This window comes from Oncorhynchus nerka, linkage group LG15 (assembly GCF_034236695.1).
Source record: "Oncorhynchus nerka isolate Pitt River linkage group LG15, Oner_Uvic_2.0, whole genome shotgun sequence".
NCBI classification, from domain to species: domain Eukaryota; kingdom Metazoa; phylum Chordata; class Actinopteri; order Salmoniformes; family Salmonidae; genus Oncorhynchus; species Oncorhynchus nerka.
This window is the reverse complement of record NC_088410.1, coordinates 76,211,267-76,239,197: the sequence shown is the minus strand read 5'-3', so window position 1 is coordinate 76,239,197 and position 27,931 is coordinate 76,211,267. Positions and strand designations below refer to the sequence as shown.

The 27,931-nt window shown below is 42.4% G+C and overlaps 1 protein-coding gene across 6 annotated transcripts in view; it reads left to right on the top strand.

The window, feature by feature from the left end:
- LOC115143318 (prickle-like protein 2) overlaps positions 1 to 27,931 on the top strand; it is a 111,333-nt gene that overhangs the window by 71,057 nt on the left and 12,345 nt on the right. For 3 of the 6 annotated variants that reach the window (XM_029683598.2, XM_029683595.2, XM_029683599.2), the window contains one exon: positions 22,357 to 22,540. In XM_029683598.2, coding sequence (XP_029539458.1) covers positions 22,409 to 22,540 — 132 coding nt within the window. In that variant the 5' untranslated portion in view covers positions 22,357 to 22,408. Of the gene's footprint in view, positions 1 to 10,374; positions 10,914 to 22,356; positions 22,541 to 27,931 lie in introns of those variants that run through there. The other 3 variants (XM_029683597.2, XM_029683596.2, XM_029683594.2) reach the window with 3 other exon arrangements.

The following is a 27,931-nucleotide window of genomic DNA, read 5'->3' as shown; positions in this document are numbered from 1 at the left end:
TGAGAATGGGTGGAGCCTGAAACATTAGATTCATAACGTAGTCTTATGTCAAATGTGACAGCATTGCTATCTGATTTTCCTGGTCAATATTCCCACATCATACTGAACAGTCTATTTCTTGCCATTAATGTATGAGTTGCTATTTTAGAGAAACCCACACATGGATAGTTGGGAGTCAGAAATCGCAACTGTAAGCAGCTAAATCACAGCCCACCAGTCCTTCATAAATGTCAGCCTAGCTAAATGTCTGCTATTTTACATCTCAGTACATTCACATCCACAAAAAGTAAACTACGAAAAGTTAACTCAATATTGTACCGACATCTATCTATTTGTCTGTACGCGCATGCGTGTTCTTTGAGATTTCACAGTATCTGGCTTGGTGGCACAGTCCTTCCAGGCTGTGGATTAAAACATTGGGTTCATTGACGATACACTCTCTCATCCTCCCCTACCCCTAGGCACCGTTACCAACCCCATCCCAAACCCACTATTCCTCCAGTCTCCCTCCTTCATCACAGGGGCTGCTTTGAGTAATCTCCATGCATAGTCACTGGCATTGTGCAGTGGAGGGATCTGGAGAGGGACTAGCAGGCAGTGGTCAAAAGCTGAAAGAGTACTACCCATATGTGGGTCACAGTGCTCTGTGGCTTCAGGAAGGCAGTGGGGCGTCTGCCGTGCAACCCTGGCTGGGCACACAGAGGACTATCTGTGCCTGGAGAAGCAAAGGACTGCCGGCGCCTGCTGGGAGATAAACGCGCTGTGAAAAGTGTGCTAAGAGCGTGGAGGAGTGTGAAAGGGGCAGGACACAGGATATGCTTTAGAATAGCCGACCTTGCCTTCCCCCTCCACATACACATGGATGGTGCTGTTCGTAGTTCAAATAAACAGGGGCGAATGGCAGGCCGGGATTATATAAACAGCCTTGTGCCTGGGTCATTTAGTTCTTCTCAGGGTGTTGCTCTCTCACTGATTTCTAATGGGCCAAAGTCTACACAAGGGGAAGTAATAGAAGCTACAGTGAGTAGCAGGGACAGACAGATGGAAGAGTAGCAGTAACGGCAGTCTTCTGTTCTGTGGAACGTGGTGGAGGGGCTCCTGAGTGTCTCAATGCCTCTACCTTTTGTTGGATTGTCTGTGAGTGTGAGTGTGTGTGCGTGTATTTGTGTGTTCTGTTGAGTTTTCATGATTACACAGTACACGTGGATGCTGAATGAGTCATCTATTCCTTATTCCTTAGTGCTGTCTCAGACCTTCTCCAATCAGTCCTTGCGTTGCTAACACACTGAGTCTCAACACAACACATACTAGGCTTGGGCGATATACTGTTTATACCTTATACCGGGATATTTCAAAATACCAATATCTTTAAAAAAATATATATATGTATATAGATGTTTGGGGTGGGGGCTGCGGGGGGGTGACACTATGACACTGCTTATAAGTATAACTATTAGAAATCTTAGATGTGAACTAAATTATATCCACCTCAGGGCTCCAGCTATGCATTTGGTTTCCTCATTTGTAGCTAAGTGGCTAGATGTCAAGATCAAGCTTGTTGGTTACAGCAGAGACATTCAATCCCTTCTGGATTAAGATCCCTAATGCCTAAATAGTTTTGTGTGTGGGTGCGTGCGTGCACAGTTGAAGTCGGAATTAGGTTGGAGTTATTCAAACTAATTTTTCAACCACTCCACAAATTTATTTTAAACAAACTATAGTTTTGGCAAGTCGGTTAGGACATCTACTTTGTGCATGACACAAGTAATTTTACAACACTTGTTTACCAACAGATAATTCACTGTATCGCAATTCCAGTGGGTCAGAAGTTTACATACACTAAGTTGACTGTGCCTTTAAACAGCTTGGAAAATTCCAGAAAATTATGTCATGGCTTTAGAAGCTTCTGATAGGCTAATTGACATCATTTGAGTCAATTGGAGGTGTACTTGTGTATGTATTTCAAGGCATACCTTCAAACTCAGTGCCTCTGCTTGACATCATGGGAAAATCAAAAGAAATCAGCCAAGACCTCAGAAAAAAAATTGTAAGCCCCCACAAGTCTGGTTCATCCTTGGGAGCAGTTTCCAAACGCCTGAAGGTACCATGCTTATCTGTACAAACAATCGTACGCAAGTATAAACACCATGGGACCAGGCAGCCATCATACCGTTCAGGAAGGAGGCGAATTCTGTCTCCTAGAGATGAACGTACTTTGGTGCGAAAAGTACAAATCAATCCCAGAACAACAGCAAAGGACCTTGTGAAGATGCTGGAGGAAACTGGTACAGAAGTATCTATATCCACAGTAAAACGAGTCCTATATCGACATAACCTGAAAGGCCACTCATTAAGGAAGAAGCCACTGCTCCAAAACCGACATAAAAAAGCCAGACTACAGTTGGCAATTGCACATGCGGACAAATATTGTACTTTTTGGATAAATGTCCTCTGGTCTGATGAAACAAAAATAAAACTGTTTGGCCATAATGACCATCGTTATGTTTGGAGGAAAAAGGAGGAGGCTTGCAAGCCGAAGAACCATGAAGCACGGGGGTGGCAGCATCATGTTGTGGGAGCGCTTTGCTGCAGGAGGGACTGTTGCACTTCACAAAATAGATGGCATCACGAGGGAGGAAAATTATGTGGATATATTGAAGCAACATCTCAAGAAATCCGTCAGGAAGTTAAAGCTTGGTTGCAAATGGGTCTTCCAAATGGACAATGACCCCAAGCATACTTCCAAAGTTGTGGCAAAATGGCTTAAGGACAACAAATTCAAGGTATTGGAGTGGCCATCACAAAGCCCTGACCTCAATCGGCAGGGCAGCCTAATGGTTAGAGTGGTGGACTAGCAACCGGAAGGTTGCAAGTTCAAAACTCCCGAGCTGGCAAGTCTGTCGTTCTGCCCCTGAACAGGCAGTTAACCCACTGTTCCTAGGCCGTCATTGAAAATAAGAAGTTGTTCTTAGCAAGTGCCTAGTTAAATAAAGGTAAAATTAAAAAATCCCATAGAAAATTTGTGGCCAGGACTGTGGCCAAGCATGTGCGAGCAAGGAGGCCTACAATCCTGACTCAGTTACACCAGCTTTGTCAGGAGGAATGGGCCAAAATTCACCCAATTTATTGTGGGAAGCTTGTGGAAGGCGAAACCCAAGTTAAACAATTTAAAGTCAATGCGACCCAAATTCTAATTGAGTGTATGTAAACTTCTGACCCACTGGGAATGTGATGAAAGAAATAAAGGCTGAAATAAATAATTCTCTCTACTATTATTCTGACATTTCACATTCTTAAAATAAAGTGGTGATCCTAACTGACCTAAGACAGGGAATTTTTACTTGGATTAAATGTCAGGAATTGTGAAAAACTGAGTTTAAATGTATTTGGCTAAGGTGTATGTAAACCCACCGGACCTGGGCAAGACAGCTCCTGTGGAGAAAGCAGCGGTGGTCATATCGACATGGAGCGTGTGTCATCACAGCTTATTGCAGGATATCTGATAATGAAATGGACCTTGGGTGGAATAAATGGCCTGACCAAAGTGAACTGTTGTTGTTTTTGTAGTTGGTGAATTGGATGGGTGGTTGTTTTATTTCAGGGTTGTTGAGATGAAACACTGTTGATTGGATGAGGGCCCCCTCACAGAACCTCTGTTGTGTGGTCAGGAAGTCATCCTCTTTATATTTCTATTGGCCACTTAGATAAGCTCTGAAATCAGATTCAGTGTATTAAATCCCCCTTTTCTCCTTCTCCAATGTCATCTGTTCATATCAGACAAGTCTATTCAATCCTGACTCTACACACCTTCGCTTTTACTTTATTCTGAAAAACCTCATCAATTAAATTAATTTTAATCCAAAATAGCCTGTAGTACTAAAAGCATAATTCCCCTGTGAGATAGTGATGTAAGTGAAACGCTTTAGGGTTATTGAGGTGAAAAGGGGAGGGTGGAAATGGATTGGTGAGTAAGCCGGTCTGTTTTCCTATTCCTGTGTAGGTCTACATAGAGTTCAGATGGGCTTGACGGTAGCAAACTGGCTCTACTAATGCTGCAAGATATGGGCCTCTGTGAAAGTTTCTAACCAATCATATTTTGACAACACCAACCGATCAAACTGACTGGAGCTTGGTGTTTGTAATAGGCATGTTGCAGAAAGGACTGATCCGATTTTTCAAAGGTGCTATTCTCTGTTGCAAATCACGGAGGTATTTAAAGCATGAGCTAATGGTAATATGTTTTCCTACAGATGAATAAAAGAGCATCCTGGTTTTCTCTAGGTCTCTCTCTCGCAATCTCTCTCGCACTCTCACTCCTGTAACAGGAAGCTATATCAGTCCGTCCTGGGCTCTAATTCACGCCCTCCCTGATCCCTAACCCTGATACATTTACCAGACTGTGTGTGTGTGGCTGCTGTTGCATGAGTTGTAGGCTGTCATTGTAAATAAGCAGTTGTTCTTAACTTCAAGGTTAAAGCCAGGGGGCAGAATTTTCACTTTTGGATAAATAGCGTGCCCAATTTCAACTTCCTGCTACTCATGCCAAGAATATAAGATATGCATATTATTCATAGATTTGGATAGAAAACACACGGAAGTTTCTAAAACGGTTTGAATCATGTCTGTGAGTATAACAGAACTTATGTAGCAGACAAAACCCCGAGGACTAACTGTTCAGATGTATTTTTTTTTCCCCCATCTCTCTTCCCTATATTGTCTTTGCCATTGGAAATTGAATAGGAACATACTTTCAGTTCCTACTTACTGCACGAATAACATCTGACAGATTTTTTAAAATGTAATTTGTAAAAACTTAGTAAGCATGACTTATGTTCTGTTTTTTTAGTCTACTACATGTTCTTATTTGTGCAACAACAAGGAGGAAAAGTGTCCTCTAGACAGTTGTCTGAGGAATGTTCTACCATGGCCTTGAATTGTGTTGATAACAAATTGCAAATCAAACGGAGCTGTAAGTGGACATAAGCAGAGCACTGTACTCCCTCCTGGTCCTGGACTAGAATGGACAGACAGAACCGCTCAATCAGACCCACCACTGTTTGACTGATCCTTCTCTCCTTCCAGCCAGTCTTTCTCAAACTAAATATTTAAACATGGCATACTTGAGCAAGGGTTTATTTAACTAAAAGTTTGGATGGCTCAAGTTTAAACCGTTACAGGAGCCTCTGGAGAAATTGGAGCACTACCCAAGTGATTGGCTTAAATAGAAGAAGATAATCACACGGCTGTGTTTAAATCACTGGGCCGACCGACCTGAGGATTTTTACTCTCTATTGATGTTCAACATGAAAACAAGTCTACGTCTTTGTCCCAGACCACATATTGTGTTCAATTTTGCATCTTCTATTTCTCTCTTCAAGTAGTATGCGTTATCAGCATGTACTGTTGTTCTGCATACCTGTCTGTGGTGTTGTAGAGTGTGTCTGAGGCTTTAGTATTGGGTATTGTGTGGTGTGACGTTCTCAAACGGAATGAGGCAATAATGTATCAAGCTGCTGGGTTGTTGCACTGCTGTGGTCACCCTAATGAGGGTGATGATATCCTTTATTAATGAACATCTGGTCACTCCTCTCCGCATGGCGACTGCAGGGAGGAAGGAGAGGGCTGCGGAGCTCCAAGGAGGAGAGATGTATGGTGTTCCAGAACCCTGCAGTCTGACTGAATGGGAGTGATCACCCATTGAGGTACTGACACCCACATGGCCGACATGACTATGGATTATTCCTCCCACTGGTGGATGAATGGGAGCTTAGTCATGAAACTGCCCTTGTATGTTTGGTGTGGGAGGTTTAGACAGCAGGTGGTTCACTTTAATTTTCCTATTTCACGTTGATGTAAAACCATTTCTTTCTACATTTTTCATGTTTATCAGTCGACATTTCCCTGTGCATCTACGTCCCACCCCTTTTTCAACCAGAGGAAAGTGTGACCCAGTTATGTTTTTAATCAGAATCCGCATGTAGGACTGGGAAAACTCCGAGAGACAGAGGTAGAGTAGGGTACTGTGGACTGAGGAACGTGCTCCACAGCCCCTGAAAGCCAGGCTTCCTGTGGCTTGAGATGGATGGGGCCCTAGCTACACGTTTCTCCATGCTGAAGACCTCTTGTTTTAAGTGGGCCAGCAGGGGCAGAAATAGCCTACCCATCAGGAGCCTCTCCTCAAGATCACTCCAGAGCCGAGGGCCCCTCCATGAATGGAGTTGGAGCAGGAAAACACACTCTCCCTGTTCACGAACCCCCAAGCAAATTATAATTTCAACAAACTGGCTAAACTTTTCTCTCCCCCTATAAAAATACAATTATGCCGCTCAAACCGTGTGGAATTAATCCATTTAACATTCAACATGGAGTGTGTAATAGTCACTTATCTGCTGTGAACACTATTGTAGAAGTGCTCGTGAGCTTTGTATCCATCCACAGCCGCAGACCCTCTACTCTAAGGATAGAGTACATGGGTAAACGCGCTGGAAGAGACTTCTAAAAGCGGTAGCAGAGATTTGGGGAATTACTCCAACCCCCTAAATCCCTATCTGAGGCTGGAAATATGTCTAGTCTGTGGGAAAGGAAGTTGGATCAATCTAACTTGCTTGTTGGACCCAACTGCTTTGATGCAAGCCCAGCCCAGTCACTAAAAAGGAATGTAGATATCTATACACACCAGAATGTAGATATCTATACACACCAGAAAAGGAGTGTTCTTTCTTTCTCTCTCTCTCGCTTGCTCTCTCTGTTGCTCTCTCTCTCTCCCTCTATTTTCTCTTGCTCTCTCTTCTCTCCTTAGTGATCAGCTGTTGGGGTGAGATTCAGCTGCCTTGGTGTTGACTCAGTGATAGTCATCATCAGCATTTCCCACATGAAAGGAGAGAAGAGGGTGGTGTTACATGAAATTGTGGGTCAACTCGGGCCATTGGAGCCATTGCTCTTTGTTATAGTGACAGATAATGTTTTTGTTGTTACTTTAGTTTGTTCCTTGGTAAGGTTTATATAATAGTGGTGTATGATAAGATCCTCTCAGGAAGTGCAACTATAAAACATATTTGACATGGCTTGTTCATCCCTCGGGGCAGTAAGTATGCACTATCGTTCATCTTGTGCTTTGATCGGGACAAAAGCACTGATATGCTCCTACATGCTTTTGAAGGGAGTAAACTTGTACTCCTCGACTAAAATGACCATGCAGAGGCACTGCATGCCTACAGTAAAGTAAATGTTATCTGTGGCATGTTTCCCAAGCTGGCCTCTACATTTTTATTAGAGCATTAAAGCAGTTACAGGCCCTGGATAAGTTTATTGGGAAAGTGCAGAGCCCATATGAGGTTAGCAACGGTCCCCAGACCAGCTGATCCGCTATGAGGAGTGGGGACGCTGTCACTTACAGTTCCTCATAAAATCCTGTGGAAAGGCCTTAAGTTCAGGATAAGGGGCAATTGATACTCTTGTGTGTGGGGCTAAAAGACGTGCAGGCCAGGGAGAGGCAGTCTGCCACGTGTGAAGATGGAATCCAAGCCAGACACAGCATTGGGAGCAAAAGCTGTAGGCTGACTCAAGGAGGTAAAGGAGAACGGAAAGAAGACTGCGTCTTCCTCAAAATGTGGAGGTCATTCAGAGCCACCGGCTGGTTTTACCAGCTTCACAAACTGTTTATACAGCGTTCAACCACTGTTTCAAAGAGTTTTGTTTTTTTACTTTACTTTTTGGCTCTTGGCTAAAGCAGTGCAGAGGCTTTTGAGGAAGAATAAACACATCTTGATTTAATTACAAACTCCCCCTCATTGCGCCGTTTCCCCTTTGAAATCAACCACATTCAATGCAAGACAAATAAGCAAATTAGCAGCAGCAGTCAGACATTGTTAAACACTCCTAACACTGATTCTGGAAAGGAGCTCAGATAGTATTACAGGCTTAGAGCCATGCAAGTGTTTGTAAATTACGACTAACCAAAATAGCCAAGATATAATTAATCTAGTAGAGAACACTCAGCCTGTTTATTTAGTCCCTTTTAATTGCAGGTTGAGTCCACAAATAAACCGATCAATACCAAATCACATCCCAAATGGAAGAATTAATGTTGATTGACTTTCCATAGTTAAAGATGCACTCCGGGCGGCCTCCCGGGTGGCGCAGTGGTCTAGGGCACTGCATCGCAGCGCTAGCTGTGCCACCAGAGACTCTGGGTTTGCGCTCAGGCTCTGTCGCAGCCAGCCGCGACCGAGAGGTTCGTGGGGCAATGCACAATTGGCCTAGCGTCGTCCGGGTTAGGGAGGGTTTGGCCGGTAGGGATATCCTTGTCTCATCGCGCACCAGCGACTCCTGTGGCAGGCCGGGCACAGTGCACAGTAACCAAGGTCGCCAGGTGCACAGTGTTTCCTCCGACACATTGGTGTGGCTGGCTTCCAGGTTGGATGTGCTGTGTTAAGAAGCAGTTTGGCTTGGTTGGGTTGTGTTGTGTTTCGGAGGACGCATGGCTTTCGACCTTCATCTCTCCCGAGCCCGTACGGGAGTTGTAGCGATGAGACAAGATAGTAATTACTAACAATTGGATACCATGAAATTGGGGAGAAAAAGGGGGTTTTATTTAAAAAATATATATTTTTAAATGCACTCCGGGATCTAAAGCCCAACCAATTTGAAACATATTGCAGGAATTGGATTTGGAACATATCACACAAATTGCTAAATGTGTATGATATAATATAAATGGCAAAACTCATAACATATCACACTAAATGGATGACGTAGTACACAATTGGATACACAAGTACACAAAAAAACGGGTACCACTTTTGGCTCGTGAGCACCACTTTCAAAACTACTGGCTGAAATTATACAAAAGTTAGAGAGTAAGTCAAATGAATATTTTGGTTTGCAACTTGACACACTGATTTCATTCCAAAAGTGTAACTATTTATTTTGGTCCCAAACCGACAGACCCCTATCACCCAGTTTATAGTTCTTACAACTGCTTATACTGTATGTCATTGTTTCTACATTTGGAAGTTGTTTTATGATGGAAGTACAAGGTCAATATGAATTGTTTTGTCTCTAAACTATGTTTCAATTGCCTAGTGTTCAATAACTGTCTTGCCTGTCTCCATCCCCTCATACTCACTGTTGTGGAAGAGCTGAAAGGTGAACGCTATTGTTCACTTCTGTTTTTTTTATTATTTATTGGACCTTTATTTAACTAGGCAAGTCAGTCAATTCTTATCTTCAATGACGGCCAAGGAACAGTGAGTTAACTGCCTTGTTCAGGGGCAGAATGACAGATTTGTACCTTGTCAGCTCGGGGATTTGAACTTGCAACCTTTCAGTTACTAGTCCAATGCTCGGGAAGCTATTTGACAGGCCTTGTAACAATGTATTTCTTCTAAATCTGTTGGTAAACATTTGATAACTAACTAAGCAGTATATAATAGGACCTCTTCGGCTACAGTGTATTGGGAAATAAGGGCAGGGGGAAGAGTAGCTTCTGCTTTTGCAAAAGCTAATGGGGATCCTAATAAAATACAAAAAACGTTTGGTTACCTTACTCTATTCCACACCAGTGTTCTGTAAGCTATAGGCTATCTATAACCCTTCTCCATTCTCCTCCATTATTTTGGTAATTGTTATGCATTTTGTTTCCAAATCAATGTTTGTCACATGCACCGAATACAACAGGTATAGTGAAATGCTTACTTACAAGCCCTTACCTTAACCAACAATGCAGTTTTAAGAAGAATAAGTGTAAAGAAAGTATTTACTCAAATAAACTGAAGTTAAAAAAAAATAAGAAAAAAAATAAGAAAATAGAAATGAACAAAAAATTGATGAGCAACAAAAAGATAACAGTAGAGAGGCTACATACAGGGGATACCGGTACAGAGTCAATGTGCAGGGGCACCAGTTTGTCAAGGTAATTGAGGTAATATGTACATGCAGGTAGAGGTAAAATGACTGCATATGTAATAAACAGAGAGTAGCAGCAGTGTAAAAATGTGGGGTGGGGGGGGGCAGGCAATGCAAAGAGTTTGGGTAGCCATTTGATTAGCTGTTCATGAGTCTTATGGTTTGGGGGTAGAAGCTGTTAAGGCTTTTGGACCTAGACTTGGCGCTCCGGTACCGCTTGCCGTGCGGTAGCAGAGAGAACAGTCTTATGACTAGGGTGGCTGGAGTCTTTGGCAATCCCTCCAATACCGCATGGTCCTTCTATTCCCTTTCTCGCTCTCTAGCTGGCTGCCCTGGGGCAGTTGATTCAGTGAAATTGTTTAATTTGCATGCAAATGACTCCAAAACACCAGTCATTCACGCCGCTAATTATACCAGTGTTGGGATGGTGACTTGCTGACATCACGGATGGTCATTAGCATTCGGGAGGGGTGGGGGTGCGGTGGTCCTGGCAAGGACAGGCTACTCCGTTATTCAGCCAGTCACTCGGGGTGAGCAAGTCCCCTGCTCAGCGCTCCTTAACTAAGCGCATACGGTAAAGGAGTCCCTGTGGATCGTTTTTCAACTTTCTAGCTTTCTGTTGCTGCCTCCGTAAATTATTGTTTTGGATTCGTTCGAAACGTAATCTACAAAGTTAAGGCTATTGCATTATCTCAATGTAGGTGGACTAAATGTAGGGGTATTTGTGTTTAACCGCTTATTGGGTTTTGTGTCGCTTTACCAATCCTTGCGCTTGGTGAATGTGTTTGCAGAACAGCTTGACAAAAAGGCTCGCAGAGCGAAGAGGACAGAGCCTAGAGGAACAGATTGCGCCTTCGCACTGACCAGAGAGTGAGAGTGCAGGATTCGTAAAATTGTGTCGCAGGAATAGTAGACTATGAAAAGGCTTGCAATGAGGAAAGTGTGGTTGAAAGCTATTATCACCGGGTGCATAGCCATGCTCTCCCTCACACCTACTTGGTGATAAGGTAAGCATTGACTACATTTTACCGTTTGTGGCTCCGTTATTTTGTATCAATCTGTTATTTACACAGCTGACAAGGCTATCTTTGCGCTCTGTTGTGTCCGGACCTTCAAGACAGTATCTATTTCAGGTTTTAAACTGTGGCCAAGTTTAATCAACATTTCCAGTTTGAGTGAACTTTTACTGCCGTTGAAAGGTCGTGTTTAGAACGGGTTTGATATTTCCTGACTGCAAGATGTGTGCTACAATGTAGTCTGTGGCTCATTCGTGGTGTGCTCGATTTAAACTAAATCATATCAACATCAATGAGGTATGAGGTGAAATGTATTTTAACGACTAGGTAGGCCTATTCATGATTTAGAACTAGGCAATCATATTTACATTGCAACTACTAAGCAATTACACTGATTATTCTGTAATAGATGTTTTTTATTTGAACGTTACATTTTTTTTGCTCGTACGCAATAGTTGCACTGACGGTGTCACTCATTTTCACCTTACTGACTCATAGACTATCCTCCGTAATGGATGTGTTGTTATCCATTTTCTCTTTCTACTCTTCGTGGCGCGGCGGTCAAGCTAACCAGTTTTTTTTCAGTGGGATTAGTCTTTGTTGTGTTGCCTCTATGGTCTGGACGTGGCCGGCCGCGGGATTGATTGAGTCAGGATAGGTCATTTTGGATTAGCATATGAACGGATTTGGTGGAATAATGAATAATGGGACACTCCAGCAGTTGGCCCGAGAGTCCAGGGGTAATGGAGATATCAGGCTGCATTGCTCTGAAACAGACATTTAGACTACAGGTAGCCTCGGCTCATAGGCAACCAACCATTTTATCAGTCTTGATGTGCAAAATAATGTCAGTTGGTTTTTGACCATCCCCTTTCAACACCATGAGATTGTTTAATCTGGTCCACTGTTTTAAGCCATGTTTAGACTAGTTGTGTTTGTCAGCATTTCAAACTTGCAGATAGTTTGCACAGATGGGTTCCCCAATGACAGCTTGATAATATCGCATGAGAACAGCATAGCTACAGTTCCGTATAAGGACTGAGGTCTCAGGAGCCTGAAAACCTGGCCACATGTGACATACCATGCATCTGTCCCAGTAGCAGTTACCGAACAAGTAACACTTATGAATAAGTAACACGGTCATCTGGTATAAAGCTGCCATCCTCAGTTAATGTTACATAAATATATAGTCCTCTCTCACTTCCTGCACTTCTGACACTAAACCTTTACAAATTCTATAAAGGTGTAGTGAGATTACGTCTTTTTTTTTATTATTTTTTTTTACCCCTTTTTCTCCCCAATTTTGTGATGTGCAATTGTTGTAGTAGCTACTATCTTGTCTCATCGCTACAACTCCCGTACGGGCTCGGGAGAGACGAAGGTTGAAAGTCATGCGTCCTCGGATACACAACCCAACCAGCCGTACTGCTTCTTAACACAGTGCACATCCAACCCGGAAGCCAGCCGCAGCAATGTGCCGGAGGAAACACCGTGTACCTGGCAACCTTGGTTAGCGCGCACTGCGCCCGGCCCGCCACAGGAGTCGCTGGTGCGCGATGAGACAAGGACATCTCCCTACCGACCAAGCCCTCCCTAACCCGGACGACACTAGGCCAATTGTGCACAGCTGCCGCTGCAGTACAGCGCCCTTAACCACTGCGCCACCCGGGAGGCCACGTACATTCTTTGATAGTGTTCAATCAATGTATATTTTATGGTGTGTGTGTGTTGGACAAGAATAATGTATTATTATTTATTGCGGCAGGTGGGTGCAGGCCTAATCTCCATTAGATTGAATATATTGGATTGAGTCGCCAGTAATTAGCTACTAATAAACACCTTTTTTTTGTTTGATTCCTCTTTGGTATGTAGTGCAATCCAGTTTAACACTGATTAAAGATGAACATGTCTGCTTCAATAAATTACCAAATTAGGACAATTTAAGACTAAATACACTGAAAGGAAATGCCCATCTGATCTCAGAACAAAAGGCATTTAAAAAATAGAGAAATAATCTGTCCTCCTATTTTCCCTGCCTGTCCAGAGAAAACAAAAGAAGCAGAAATAATAGAAATTTGGCTGCTGCCTGCCTCCAGCTGTTCCTCTGAACCTTTTATCCTTCTCTCCTCTGAGCTGCCATTTAAACATGCTGTCAGGAATGATGACACAGAAACACAGCAGCTGTTCCTCTGAGCTGCCATTTAAACATGCTGTCTGGAATGATGACACAGAAACACAGCAGCTGTTCCTCTGAGCTGCCATTTAAACATGCTGTCTGGAATGATGACACAGAAACACAGCAGCTGTTCCTCTGAGCTGCCATTTAAACATGCTGTCTGGAATGATGACACAGAAACACAGCAGCTGTTCCTCTGAGCTGCCATTTAAACATGCTGTCTGGAATGATGACACAGAAACACAGCAGCTGTTCCTCTGAGCTGCCATTTAAACATGCTGTCTGGAATGATGACACAGAAACACAGCAGCGGTTCTGGGAGCTGCTCTGGAATTAGTCGGGAATGGGGTTCCTTTCGGATACCACATCAAGCCCACTCAGCTCCATGGCTGTTATTCTCGAAGGCAAGGGTTGTGGATGTGTTGAACACTTTAGAGGAGGTGTTTAAGAGCCTGGATGACACCTTGCCCTATGGCAAATGAAACTGTTAATATTGGGTTTGTTAAATGAATGGCACCACCACTCAACCAGTACCTCAGAGGATTTGTACCAACCAGTCCATAGGTGGTTATTAAGAGTTCCACAGTGGTGAATAATACTGAAAACAAAACAATAAGTATCTCTAGTCTAGTAAGAACTTGTCTGTGTGTGGGTCAGTCATTTCTTGGGCGTTAGCTTCACCAGTGGACAGGGTCTTTACGGGTTGGGTGTGTCTACTGACTGACTGTGCAGTGTGTCAGAGTGTAGCTGTTTAACTTGGCTGTTGCCAGGGTGATGTAGAGGAGCAATGCAATGATTAACACTGTGGTGGTGACTGATTGTCTGCTTACATCACAGTCTCAGCGATTACTGTCCACTCAGATACCTTCCAGTCATTAGTATCTTCCTGCGGTGTTCTGCTCTGACCATGGAAGGCTTTATCTGCCCCAGGAGAGGAAAAGCCAGTCTACTTCATTTATTTCATTTTCTTACCTTTTACTTTGTGTTTTTTTTTTAGAAGGCGTTGGTTATATACTTGACTTGTATTGAAGTCATGTAGATGACCAGTGTAACATGGGGTATTGTTTCAGGATAGAAATCCCAGTGATGTGCACCTTGTTGTAAATCAGGGGCTTAGGCCCTGGGCATATCTCTGCCAATCCTGATGCAGGGAGATCAGATGTATGGAAGGTGAATCACTGGATGATGGCCCTATACATCTGGAGAGAGACAGGCTTACGGGTCCCATGGGACTCCAACCCTCGTGCTCCCATGTCCAGTTCAAAGACGATGAGAACAATTGGGTTGGTCTTTATAAGGCCTCTCTGTCTGTATCATTTTAAAACGGAGACACTCCGGGAATGCAGTGTGAAACACTGTCCCCCATGCCCAATGTACTCCTCCAGGCTATATTTAAACCCCTATCTCCAAGCCTGTTCTCCACCCAAAGGCAGAATGAGCCCCTTGCATGAAAAGGAGTGGGAGATGTGTGTGTAATGGGTTTTTTCTATTTTATTTGTCATGTTTTTGTACCCTCTGGATCATCTCTCCGTGTTCTAACGTACATTTAGTATGTTGGTGTGTGTGCATATATGTGCATACTGTAAAATGATTAAGTCACTGGTTCCACTCGTTCTACTTTTCGGTCAGTGTTACCTGAACTTAACATTTTTAGTTGGTGCAAACTCCAACTTGAGAGAACTTCGGCACAAATTAAGTTAACTTAAAACGTAAAATGATGTGTTTGCTCAACTTGACTCATATGTTCATTCAACTAGATATTATTATTTTGTTATCTTTGTAAAAAAATGTCTGTGGAACTAGTTACACACAGACGGTGGTGCTTTGACATACAATGTTTTAAACTTACATATTTGACCAACCTGATTACATTGTGCATGTATACAGTAATTACTATTCAACATGTCCTCACCTGGGATCTTCCTGCTTTGCCACCATGTCTGTGTCAATTATCAGTTAATCTGACTATTGATTTGATTGACTTATTTCAGCAATTGAAAGGTTTTCTGTATAGTTGTCTAATGTTAGTGGGGCATATTACTCTGTGTTAATGTTAATCACTATGATAAATAAAATAGTTATAACAGAACTGAGATTTACTTTGTAAATAGTGCCATACATGCACTCAAACGTATTCAGTTGGCCTTGCTGTTATGATATATGTGGCGGATAGGTAGCTGGTTCGGGTCCATGTTTTGACCTTGTGGGAGATCTTTAAATGTGCCCTTGGGCAGGGCGATGACCCTGGTTGCTTCTGTGGGTCACTCTGGATGGGAGTCTGTTTGATGACTGAATGGAATGTAAATGTTCACTGCAAGTAGATTGTATGTTTTAATATTCAATCAAAATCAAAAATAAACACTTTGATCGAAAAGCTGAGGAAACTAAAAAGACTGGAATCAGTCAATTTAATAATAATTAGTTGAAACAACTAGATTTTTTGTACAGTGTGTGTACGTACGTACGTACATGTGTCTCTAATCCCACATCCATTAGTAATGATGGAGAACTGCTGTATTGTAATGAGAGGACTCTGTAGCCCCAGGCTAGGTGTCCCACTGCTAGGATGGGCTGTTTAATTCTCCCTCTCCTGTATGGACGGGCTGGTTGTCAGAGAGCTGATGACTTAGTCTGCAAACCGAGGCCTGACTCCATGTACTACCTACCACTCCCATCAATATTCATAGATGAGATGTCTTGGCATTTCAGTATTCATTCATATGTTGATTTAATATTCATGCACACTGGTCTGAAGCCAATCACCTCCAGGAGATCAGGTAGATTGCCCTTGCCCAAGGGTAGTGAAGAAGCAGGGATGTATGTAGTGGTCCCCAGCCGTGCATCACTAGTTTATTTAACCAGTGCTTGACTTGGACAGGTGCTCACTGGAGCTGAGTACCGGCACCTCAAATTTCGACTGCTTAAGCTCCTATTCCTTTTATAGAACATTAGCTCAAATGTATTGTGGAGCTCATGCACCTACATGTAAACAATACTGGCACCCATAATGAATACCAGTCCCTATTTCAGTCCAGGTCAAGCACTGTATATTATGTTAATTTGGGGGCAGGTCGAAACACACATGAAACATCCATGGATATTTAGTCAGCTAGCTGTTGCTCTCCTCGTTTCTCTTTCAAGCATCCATGTGGGTTTGTATCTTCCTGATATCCAATAATGAGGGGACTTGCATAATCAAGTTCTATTTTAGGGCCTGGCTACACAGACACTTGTTCACGTGCGCAAGCGGTGTGGGAGAAAGGACTGAATAACGTGTGGAAATGGATTTTGCAACGCTCGCGCACGCGGCCGGTGAGGTTTGCATGTAAGAGTCTCTCTGTCTCTATCTTTCCCTCAAAGAAGTCTAAGCCCCTGTTCCTTATCCTGTGCTGCCCACCGGGCATCTGTCTGTGTAATGGGATGGAGTACCCTGCCCTGAACCGTAGACATGTCACTAGCCGGATACCATCCGGTACTCTACTCTGCACCTTAGAGACTGCTGCCCTATGTACATAGTCATTGGACACTGGTCACTTTAATCATGTTTACATACTGTTTTACCCACTTTATATGTATATATTGTATTCTAGTATATACTGTATTGCCTTCAGAAATGATTCACACCCCTTGACTTTCTCCACATTTTGTTGTGTTACTGCCTGAATTTAAAATGTATTACATTTAGATGTTGTGTCAATGGCCTACACACAATACCCCATAATGTCAAAGGGTAATTTACAAATGAATTACAAATTAAAAGCTGAAATGTCTTGAGTCAGTAAGTAATCAACCCCTTTTATGGCAATCCTAAATATGTGCTTAACAAGTCACATAAGTGGCATGGACCCACTCTGTGTGCAATAATAATGTTTAATATATGATTTTTCAATTACTACCCTATCTCTGTACCCCGCACACAATTATCTGTAAGGTCCCTCAGTCAAGTAGTGAACACAGATTCAACCACAAAGACCAGGAAGATTTCCCAATGCCTTTCAAATGGGCACCTATTGGTAGATGGGTACAAGTAAACATCTGACATTGAATATCCCTTTTAGCATGGTGAAGTTATTAATTATACTTTGGATGGTGTATTAATGTTCCCAGTCACTACAAAGATACAGCAATCCTTCCTAACTCAGTTGACGGAGAGGAAGGACACCTCTCAGGGATTTCACCGTTAGGCCAATGGTGACTTTAAAACAGTCAGAGTTTAATGGCTGTGATAGGGGAAACTGAGGATGGATCAACAACATTGTAGTTACTCCACAAAACTAACCTAAATGACAGAGTGAATGGAAGAAAGCATTTACAGAATAAAAACTATTCCAAAACATACATCCTGTTTGCAACAAAGAACTAAAGTAATACTGCAAAGAATGTGACAAAGCAATACGTTTTTTGTCCTGAATACAAAGTGTTATGTTTGTGGCAATTCCAATACAGCACATTACTGAGGACCACTCTCCATATTTCCACGCATAGTGATGGCTGCATCATGTTAGGGGTATGCTTGTAATCGACTTAAAAAATAAACGGAATGGCGCTAAGCAGAGGCAAATTCCTAGAGGATAACCTGGTTGTCTGCTTTCCACCAGACACTGGGAGATGAATTCACCTTTCAACAGGACAATAAGCTAAAACACAAAGCCAAATCTACACGGGAGTTGCTTACCAAATAGACAGTGAATGTTCCTTAGTGGCTGAGTTAGTTCTTAATTAAATCTACTTGAAAATCTATGGAAAGACCTGAAAATGGCTGTCTAGCAATTGATCAGGAACTCGTTTGACAGCGCTTGAAGAATTTGAAAAGAAAAACGGGAAAAAGTTGCACAATCTAGGTGTGGAAAATTCTTAGAGACTCACCCAGAAGGTATCACAGCTGTAATCACTGCCAAAGGTGTTTCTACAAAGTATTGACTCAGGGGTCTGAATACTTATGTAAATGAAGTATTCCTGTATTTAATTTTAAATATGTTTCCACAAATTTCTACAAATGTTTCCACTTTGTCATTACGGGTTATTATCTGTAGATGGGTGAGAACTTAATGTTTTTGAATCTATTTTGAATTCAGGCTGTAACACAACAAAATGTGGAATAAGTCAAGGGATATGAATACTTTTTGAAGGCTGTAACTACTGCTGTACACCTTTTCTATTCACATACTGTCACTATACACCAGTGGAGGCTCCTCAGAGGAGGTAGGGGAGGACCATCCTCTTCATTGAATTTCATAAATATTAAAATAGTGAACCGAAGTTGTAATTTTTAGAAAAAACTATACTAAATATATTCACATGTTGCCAAATCATTGATTAGAACACACTGTTTTGCAATGAAAGTCTACAGTAGCCTCAACAGCGCTCTCTGGGGTAGAACCATGGTGTAGCCGGAGGACAGCTAGCTTCCGTCCTCCTCTGGATACATTGACTTTAATACAAAACCTAGGAAGCTCACAGTTCTTGCCCCCTTCCATAGACTTACACAGGGGTCATGACAACTTCTGGAGGATGTCCTCCAACCCATCAGAGCTCTTGCAATATGAACTGAGAGCGAGAGAGAGAGATTTACATGCACACAATTAGTATTTGGTAGCATCGCCTTTTAAATAGTTTAACTTGGGTCAAACGTTTCGGGTAGCACAAGCTTCCCACAATAAGTTGGATGAATTTTGGCCCATTCCTCCTGACAGAGCTGGTGTAACTGAGTCCGGTTTGTAGGCCTCCTTGCTTGCACATGCTTTTTCAATTCTGCCCACACATTTTCTATAGGATTGAGGTCAGGGCTTTGTAATGGCCACTCCAAAACCTTTCATTTGTTGTCTTTAAGCCATTTTGCCACAACTTTGGAAGTATGCTTGGGGTCATTGCCCATTTGGAAGACCCATTTGCGACCAAGCTTTAACTTCCTGACCGATGTCTTGTAATGTTGCTTCAATATATCCCCAATTTTCCATCCTCATGATGCCGTCTATTTTGTGAAGTGCACCAGTCCCTCCTGCAGCAAAGCACTCCCACAACATGATGCTGCCACCCCCGTGCTTCACGGTTGGGATGGTGTTCTTCGGCTTGCAAGCCTCCCACTTTTTCCTCCAAACATAACGATGGGCATTATGGTCAAACAATTATATTTGTTTTTCATCAGACCAGAGGACATTTCTCCTAAAAGTTTGATCTTTGTCCCCATGTGCAGTTGCAAACCGTAGTCTGGCTTTTTTTGTGGCGGTTTTGGAGCAGTGGCTTCTTCCTTGCTGAGTGGCCTTTCAGGTTATGTCCATATTTGACATGTTTTTACTTTGGATATAGATACTTTTGTACCTGTTTCCTCCAGCATCTTCACAAGGTCCTTTGCTGTTGTTCTGGGATTGAGTTGTACTTTTTGCACCTAAGTACATTAATCTCTAGGAGACATACTGCTCAGGAAGGAGACACATTCTGACGGCTGGTCCCGTGGTGTTTATACTGGCGTACTATTGTTTGTACAGATGAACGTGGTACCTTCAGGCGTTTGGAAATTTCTCCCAAGGATGAACCAGACTTGTGGATGTCTACAAAAAAATTCTGAGGTCTTGGCTTATTTCTTTTGATTTTCCCATGATGTCAAGCAGAGGCACTGAGTTTGAAGGTATGCATTGAAATACATCCACAGGTACACCTCCAAATGACTCAAATGATGTCAATTAGCCTATCAGAAGCTTCTAAAGCCATGGCGTAATTTTGTGGAATTTTCCACGCTGTTTAAAGGCACAGTCAATTTAGTGTATGTACATTTCTGACCCAATGGAATTGTGATAGTGAAATAATCTGTCTGTAAACAATTGTTGTAAAATGACTTGTGTCATGCACGAAGTCGATTTCCTAACCGACTTGCCAAAACTATAGTTTGTTAAAAAGAAATGTGTGGACTGGTTGAAAAACTAGTTTTAATGACTCCAACCTAAGTGTATGTAAACTTCTGACTTCAACTGTATGTTCTGAGCAAGGAACTTAAACATTAGCTTTTTACATGGCACATATTGCACGTTTACTTTCTTCTCCAACACTGTGTTTTTGAATTATTTAAACCAAGTGAAACATGTTTCAATATTTATTTGAGACCATAGATTTTATTGATGTATTATATTAAGTTAAAATAAGTGTTCCTTCCATATTGTAATTGTCATTATTACAAATATATATATAAAAATCGGCCTATTTAATCGGTATCTGCTTTTTTTGGTCCTCCAATAATCTGTATCGGCATTGAAAAATCATAATCGGTCGACCTCTAGTTACAACGATGTTGGCTGTGTGTAGCAGATAGCGGTTATGGTATGAAGGTTTGGCTTGTTTTTTTTTGTTGCTTCGTCACAGACAGCTGTTGTATTGTGCACTGAAGTACGCAAGCAAAGGGAAAAGGTGAGAGGATGAGAAGGTCCGAGAAGGAATTCTACAACAAGCAAATGATTGTGCTGTTTGTATGTGGCTGCTATGAAAATGAACTGTGTTTGTGGTGATCAAGGATGTATTCCTTCCGCCGATTCTGTAGAAAAACTAGTCTTAAACGGAAGGAAGGGGATAAACTTACCTGAATTTGTCCAATAGAAACTCTCAATTGCAACTGTTGGACTAATTACACCCTAGATTAGCAATAGCAAAATTATGATGGGTATAGGAAAATGTTTAGTATCATGTTGTATCTTAAACCTATCAATGTTACATTGAGCAGGGTGAATGAAATATGAATGACAGTCATCCAATATGCTCTAGTAGAAAAAAGGCCATGTTCATTTAAAAAAATCGGCCTCCCTCATCTTAAACGGCACTGACCGCCACTGCTATACACCATTTACACACATTTATATTCCAGACTCTGTTCTGGAAGCTAATTTCCTGCAATTCCGTCCATTTTGCCATGGTGTTTTGTACTGTGTATTTAAATATGTCGAAATAATAATAAATATTTCTACTATTTTAGTTACACCGTTTATGCACACCACATATTTATTTATATACTGGATTCTTGACATGGCTCACTCTAATATATCTACTTCTGTACATATCATTCTTAGTATATCTTGTGTAGGTTCATCTGGTGTATATATGTATAGACTGCATTTGGGTTACTTTTACAGTGCTCTTTGGCTTGTTAATTGGATTAGTTACGACATTTCGTGATAAAAAATCATTCTTAATTTTCTTTTGTGTGTGTGTGATTATTTGTGCAATTATTTGACATTTTACTGCATTGCAGGGCGCTAGTAACAAAAGCATTTCCCTGCACACGCTTTAACATCTGCTAAACTGTGTACGTGACCAATAAACTTTTGATTTGTTTTTGATTGGCTACCTGAGGGGCAGTAGAAGTCAGTGGATACGACCCGCGGGCCTCCCTCTGTGTCCAATGGTTACAGGGTCTGCTGCCTGGACAGAGTTTCTGTGTGTGTGTGTGTGGGTGTGTTTGTGTGTGTGTGTGTGTGTGGCCTAGTTCACAACTTTAGTTTATTCTGTTTTAAAGGGTGAGGGTGAAAAAAGGCTCTAGTCACATGTATTATACCTAAATTTGCAATCCTTGTTCTGTATGCGAACAAACGGATACCTTGTGTGGGTGTGTTAATCTGTTGCATGGTTCTTGATTAATGAGAACAGATTTTTATCCTGTTTGAGCATCTGAAACCGCTTGAAGCTAACCTTGTAAAGACAGGAGGAGAAATGTGTATTTACAGTACTGCTTTCCATCACTGTCAGTAGCTTGGCGAATCATTTCCCTAACCTGTTTGTCGTTATGTCCTCACTGGTGTTACCTAGAGGATTGTGGGAGCTAGAATGTCTCTGAGATCCTGCTCTCTGTAAAACATGTGAACCCTGGCCTTTGAACTGTGTGGAGTTTAGATTTCACATGCTTCATTGCCATGGAGATTAGATTTCACATGCTTTGTTGCCATGGAGATTAGATTTCACATGCTTTATTGCTTTGCAATGGAAACCCCTCAAAACAAAGATGGACATCGAGAGAGGTCTGAACTCAACCCACATTTTGCCATACGTACAAGGCACAAGTCCTGGTTGGTTGCTGACAGTGTTTTATATCACTAAACTTGGACTATGGATAACAGTTTCTCACTTTTCTATTCTTCCTGAAGAAAAGACATGTCCACTCAATGTTAGCTTTGGTATCTTATCACTGACCTCAGCTCGCTGTTCCAGTGTCCTGTAGAAAGATCTGTGTCCACTGTAAGCTTTGATAACTGACTTCTGCTTTGTCCCTGTGTCCTGTAGGAACATCTGTGTCCACTGTAAGTGCCACCGTGAGGAGCATGTGGTGACGGCCATGCCTCTGGAGATGGAGAAGACCATCACTAAGCTGATGTACGACTTCCAGAGGAACTCCACCTCAGACGACGACTCAGGCTGCGCGCTGGAGGAGTATGCTTGGGTGCCCCCGGGGCTCAAACCTGAACAGGTATGATAGACACACACACACACCGGGGACTCAAAAAGGAGTATGGTTTGCTTTCACTATTCCATCTCCTCTGTGTTGGATTACAGTTCTACTTGCCATCTTATATTGCGTGTGTGGTGTTCAAGTAAACTGATAGGTTTACAAGGATTATATGATGCCAGTGGTTGAGTGAATATCTCATTAATTCTGCTTGCAAACTGTTTACTCGTGATTTCACAAGCCCATTGTTGACTCTGTTAAGCTGGGATATGCAGAAATATATTACATGCCCTGTGAGCATCCAAAAAAACATCTTTACAAGGCTCTTGTGTACCGAAGGTGTGCGTGTGTGTGTGCTTGTTATTGGACAATAAAACCTTTTTATAGATGTGAGTTTCATTTTCTTGATGAACTGAAAGGAAGCCTTATTGCTTGTGCAATCGGGTGGTCAATATTCTGTTAACTAGTCCCCCATTTCAGTCGCCCAAGGCTGAGCACCGCCATTTTTCATCCCCAAGAGTCACATGTGACCTCCAGTCAATTAAGCCCCCCTTTAAAAGCAGCGTAACACCAGCCTGCCAAAATGGAGCCCGGCAAGGATAGACTGACTGATAGATTTCTAAAGTAGTAGGGCAATAAGACTGGGCGTGTTGCAGTTATAGGAGTGGCTTTGCATTGAGGGAAAAGGCTATATTTTACAGGATTTACTGCTGGTTACATATGCACATTGAGTATCCAGGTATACAGTTGAGCTTTTCCCAACCTGACATTCAAGTCAGTCGAGTCATAGAAATGTGTTTTCAACGTCCAAACCCAGCCCTGCCCAGTCACACACACAGAGAGAGAGAGAGAGATGATGAATACCAGTTCATCTGTAGAATCTGAGCTCCTGGTTTAGGTTTCTCCTCAGGGACCCAGTCCCACTGCTCTGTCAGGAAGAGGAGCGTCCTATTCAGTCTCAACTGGTGTCATGTCACCATTCTGTAACATATTTTCCACAAAGATAGTGGGAGCCATTCCACCAAACAGTGTTTCCGGGAATAGCTAAACATGTTTTCCCCTTGCTCTGCAATGATATGAACGCCTGGATGCATGTATGTAGCTAAATTGTATTGGTAATGTGAAACTGAAGGATTCTCGGCTGCATTTCAACTACAAGTTCTTAATAAGACTGCCATTATTGACTGTGCTGAGAAGTTATTGGTTCTGGCCTCAGGAAGGTCCAGCCAATATACACTCTCTCCCTTGATGTCAGAGCTAATAAAATGTCAGGACATTGCCAGGATACAGGGAAGTTCAGGCCAAATATGTTACTAAGCAGCCGTTACTGATGTCTCTCTGCTGTTGGAAAGGCAGGTCACTCAGTCTGTCTCCCGTTGCTTTTACCTTGTGTCACAAGAGACGAGGAAGAATCTGCCTGCTCATCCAAGAGGAAATTAAACCAAAAAGCTTTGACTATTTCATTGTTTTTGTAGCTGTAAAGACAATGTCTACACTCACGTTGAAGGAAATGGCAGCCTGTTACCATTCATTGTACTTTGGAATGGCAGTCCTTCCGTCTTGACCTGACGAAGATCCGTTTCGGATCATATTGTTGTCAATAAAGTTGCGATTTGGGAGCTTTAACAGTGTGCGGGCCTTCTTGTTCTTTACCTGTCCTTCCTTCATGCGTGATGGGCTGTTGCAATGGTGTCTTGTTAAAGTATGGTATGTCCAATAAACGCTCACTGTTGCATGTTTCAGGACTGGACTTTGATTGTGTCTTAAACGCTGTCAGTCTTGCCAGTGAACAGCGATGAAAATCAGGTGTGGGGGGAGGACTCTGTTCTGTTGGTTTCCAAAATAAACCCCAAAACCCTGCCATTTGATTTACCCTTTAAAAGTAATACATTCTCCATACAATTAGAAAGCAGATTTAATCTGACTACATTTAGTTTCCATGCCCCTGATTACTATTATTATCCTAATCTGCTCATCCTAACTGGCTTTGGGGAGTGTGGATGTGTGTCCTGCTCCACACATCTCTACCACAGTGTGTGTGTGTTGGGCCTCAAGTGTATAGGCCAGTGGTTGTTGTTGGACGTGTGTTCAGTGATCTATCAGGGCTTGGTCTCCGTGGGTGTGTGTGTCTGTGTGTTCAGTGATTTATCAGGGCTTGGTCTCCGTGGGTGGGTGTGTGTGTCTGTGTTCAGTGATTTATCAGGGCTTGGTCTCCGTGAGTGTGTGTGTCTGTGTGTTCTCTGATTTATCAGGGCTTGGTCTCCGTGGGTGGGTGTGTGTGTCTGTGTGTTCAGTGATTTATCAGGGCTTGGTCTCCGTGGGTGTGTGTGTCTGTGTGTTCTCTGATTTATCAGGGCTTGGTCTCCGTGGGTGTGTGTGTCTGTGTGTTCTCTGATTTATCAGGGCTTGACCACAGTTGTTGTTTCATGAAATATGCAAGGATCCCTGAGCCGCTTCTGTGATTCCCTATCCCTTGTCGACCCGAGCCAAGCCAACCAAAACACAACCAGAGGAATTGAGTTGCACTTAAAGCAGCACACACTTATAAAAGGGGGACGTTTCACCCTGGACATGCATAAAAGTTAAAAGAGTAACCCACAATAAACATGCACCTAGTTTTATTTCCAAGAATCACAGACTATTTCCAGCTGTCATAGAACATGTTGTAGTGTGTTTGGGTATAAATTTCGACATCAGAGATTATAGATAATCCAGAGGCTATGCATATATACATACATAAATACATACATACATACATACACACACACACAAATACTTATTTTCCCACCATAATTTGCAAATAAATTCATCAAAAATCCTACAATGTGATTTTCTGGATTTTTTTCTCTCATTTTGTCTGTCATGGTTGAAGTGTACCTATGATGAAAATTACAGGCCTCTCGCATCTTTTTAAGTGGGAGAACTTGCACAATTGGTGGCTGACTAAATACTTTTTTGCCCCACTGTACGTGTACACACACACACACACACACTAAGTGTACCAAGCATTAAGAACATCTTCCTAATATTGAATTTCAACCCCTTTTGCCCTCAGAACAGCCTCAATTTGTTGGGGCATGGACTACAAGGTACCAAAAGAGTTCCACGGGGATGCTGGCCCATGTTGACTCCAAGTCAAGCATACAGCGTTGTACGAGGTCTTCCGTTTCTTGACCATTTCTCACATGGAATAGCCTTCATTTCTCAGAACAAGAATAGGCTGATTAGTTTCAGAAGAAAGTTCTTTGTTTCTGGCCATTTTGAGCCTGTAATCAAACCCACAAATGCTAATGCTCCAGATACTCAACGAGTCTAAAGAAGGACAGTTTTATTGCTTCTTTAATTTAAAAAAACAACAGTTTTCAGCTGTGCTAACATAATTGCTAAAGGGTTTTCTAATGATTAATTAGCCTTTTAAAATTATAAACTTGGATTAGCTAACACAACGTGCCATTGGAACACAGGAGTGATGGTTGCTGATAATGGGCCTCGGTACGCCTATGTTGATATTCCTTAAAACATCTGCCGTTTCCTGCTACAATAGTCATTTACAAAATTAACAATGTCTACACTGTATTTCTGATCAATTTGATGTTATTTTAATGGACGTAAAATTGCTTTTCTTTCAAAAACAAGGACATTACTAAGTGACCCAACTTTTGAACGGTATTGTATATATTTGTATTTATTAAATGCAGAAGACTTTCTTCATTATTCAGGGCTATCCTTATTGTTGTGGTAGCAGGCCCTTTGTATCGCACCCAAGGACAAAGCCGATAGGTTCCAGTCCAAAGATCCATTTATTGGGTACATAGGCTATTAAAATGGGCTTGCCTGTGGCTCTGTGGTCAGCACATATTGATTGCCTCTCCTGTACCGCTGGCCCCCTTCTCTCTCGCGCTCTCTCTCTTTTGCCTTCTTTTGCTCCATCGTCTGGCGCTCGATGCTCCTGACATCAACGCAATTGAAGACCGCTGGCTCCCATTCTGTTCTGCCCCCCTGTTACTCTATAATGGAGAGACTGTAATACATTTCTACCAAAATGACGTTCATTGTTGGCCGGCATAATGTAAAGAATGTAGCAGTCATTTTGAATAGTGGGGTTAGTATTAATCCTCTGTCTGACACAAACACGGTTCATCTGTGTGTGTGTGTGATGTCGAGGGGTAATGCATTGCATTCTCATGTCAACATGCTGGGAGGGAATAAAAGGCCAGATTCCATTAAGACTGCATCGGAGGGTCATAAATCAAAGTGATTGTATATGTGTGTGTGTCCTTGTGTGTATGTACTGCATGTATGTGTGTTCTTGTGGTAGGGTTATGGTTACGCTGCAGATATAAATGTTCTCCTTCCTCAAATAGCCTACATGATTACAATAAATGTTCATTTGCTACTTGTAGCCTAATCTTTGTACCATGTCACTGGTATTAAAATATATATATATATTTCACCTTTATTTAACCAGGTAGGCCAGTTGAGAACAAGTTCTCATTTACAACTGCGACCTGGCCAAGATAAAGCAAAGCAGTGCGACAAAAACAACAACACAGAGTTAAACATGGGATAAACAAACGTACAGTCAATAATACAATAGAAAAGTCTATATACAGTGTGTACAAATGTAGTAAGGAGGTAAGGCAATAAATAGGCCATAGTGGTGTAGCAATTATATATGTGTAGATGAGGATGTGCAAGTAGAAATACTGGTGTGCAAAAGAGCAGAAAATCAAAAACAAATATGGTGATGAGGTAGGTAGTTGGTTGGCTGGGTTATTTACAGATGGGCTGTGTACAGCTTCAGCGATCTGTTAGCCGCTCTGACAGCTTACCGTAGTGGTGGCTCTGACAGCTTACCGTAGTGGTGGCTCTGACAGCTTACCGTAGTGGTGGCTCTGACAGCTTACCGTAGTGGTGGCTCTGACAGCTTACCGTAGTGGTGGCTCTGACAGCTTACCGTAGTGGTGGCTCTGACAGCTTACCGTAGTGGTGGCTCTGACAGTTTACCGTAGTGGTGGCTCTGACAGCTTACCGTAGTGGTGGCTCTGACAGCTTACCGTAGTGGTGGCTCTGACAGCTTACCGTAGTGGTGGCTCTGACAGCTTACCGTAGTGGTGGCTCTGACAGCTTACCGTAGTGGTGGCTCTGACAGCTTACCGTAGTGGTGGCTCTGACAGCTTACCGTAGTGGTGGCTCTGACAGTTTACCGTAGTGGTGGCTCTGACAGCTTACCGTAGTGGTGGCTCTGACAGTTTACCGTAGTGGTGGCTCTGACAGCTTACCGTAGTGGTGGCTCTGACAGCTTACCGTAGTGGTGGCTCTGACAGCTTACCGTAGTGGTGGCTCTGACAGCTTACCGTAGTGGTGGCTCTGACAGCTTACCGTAGTGGTGGCTCTGACAGCTTACCGTAG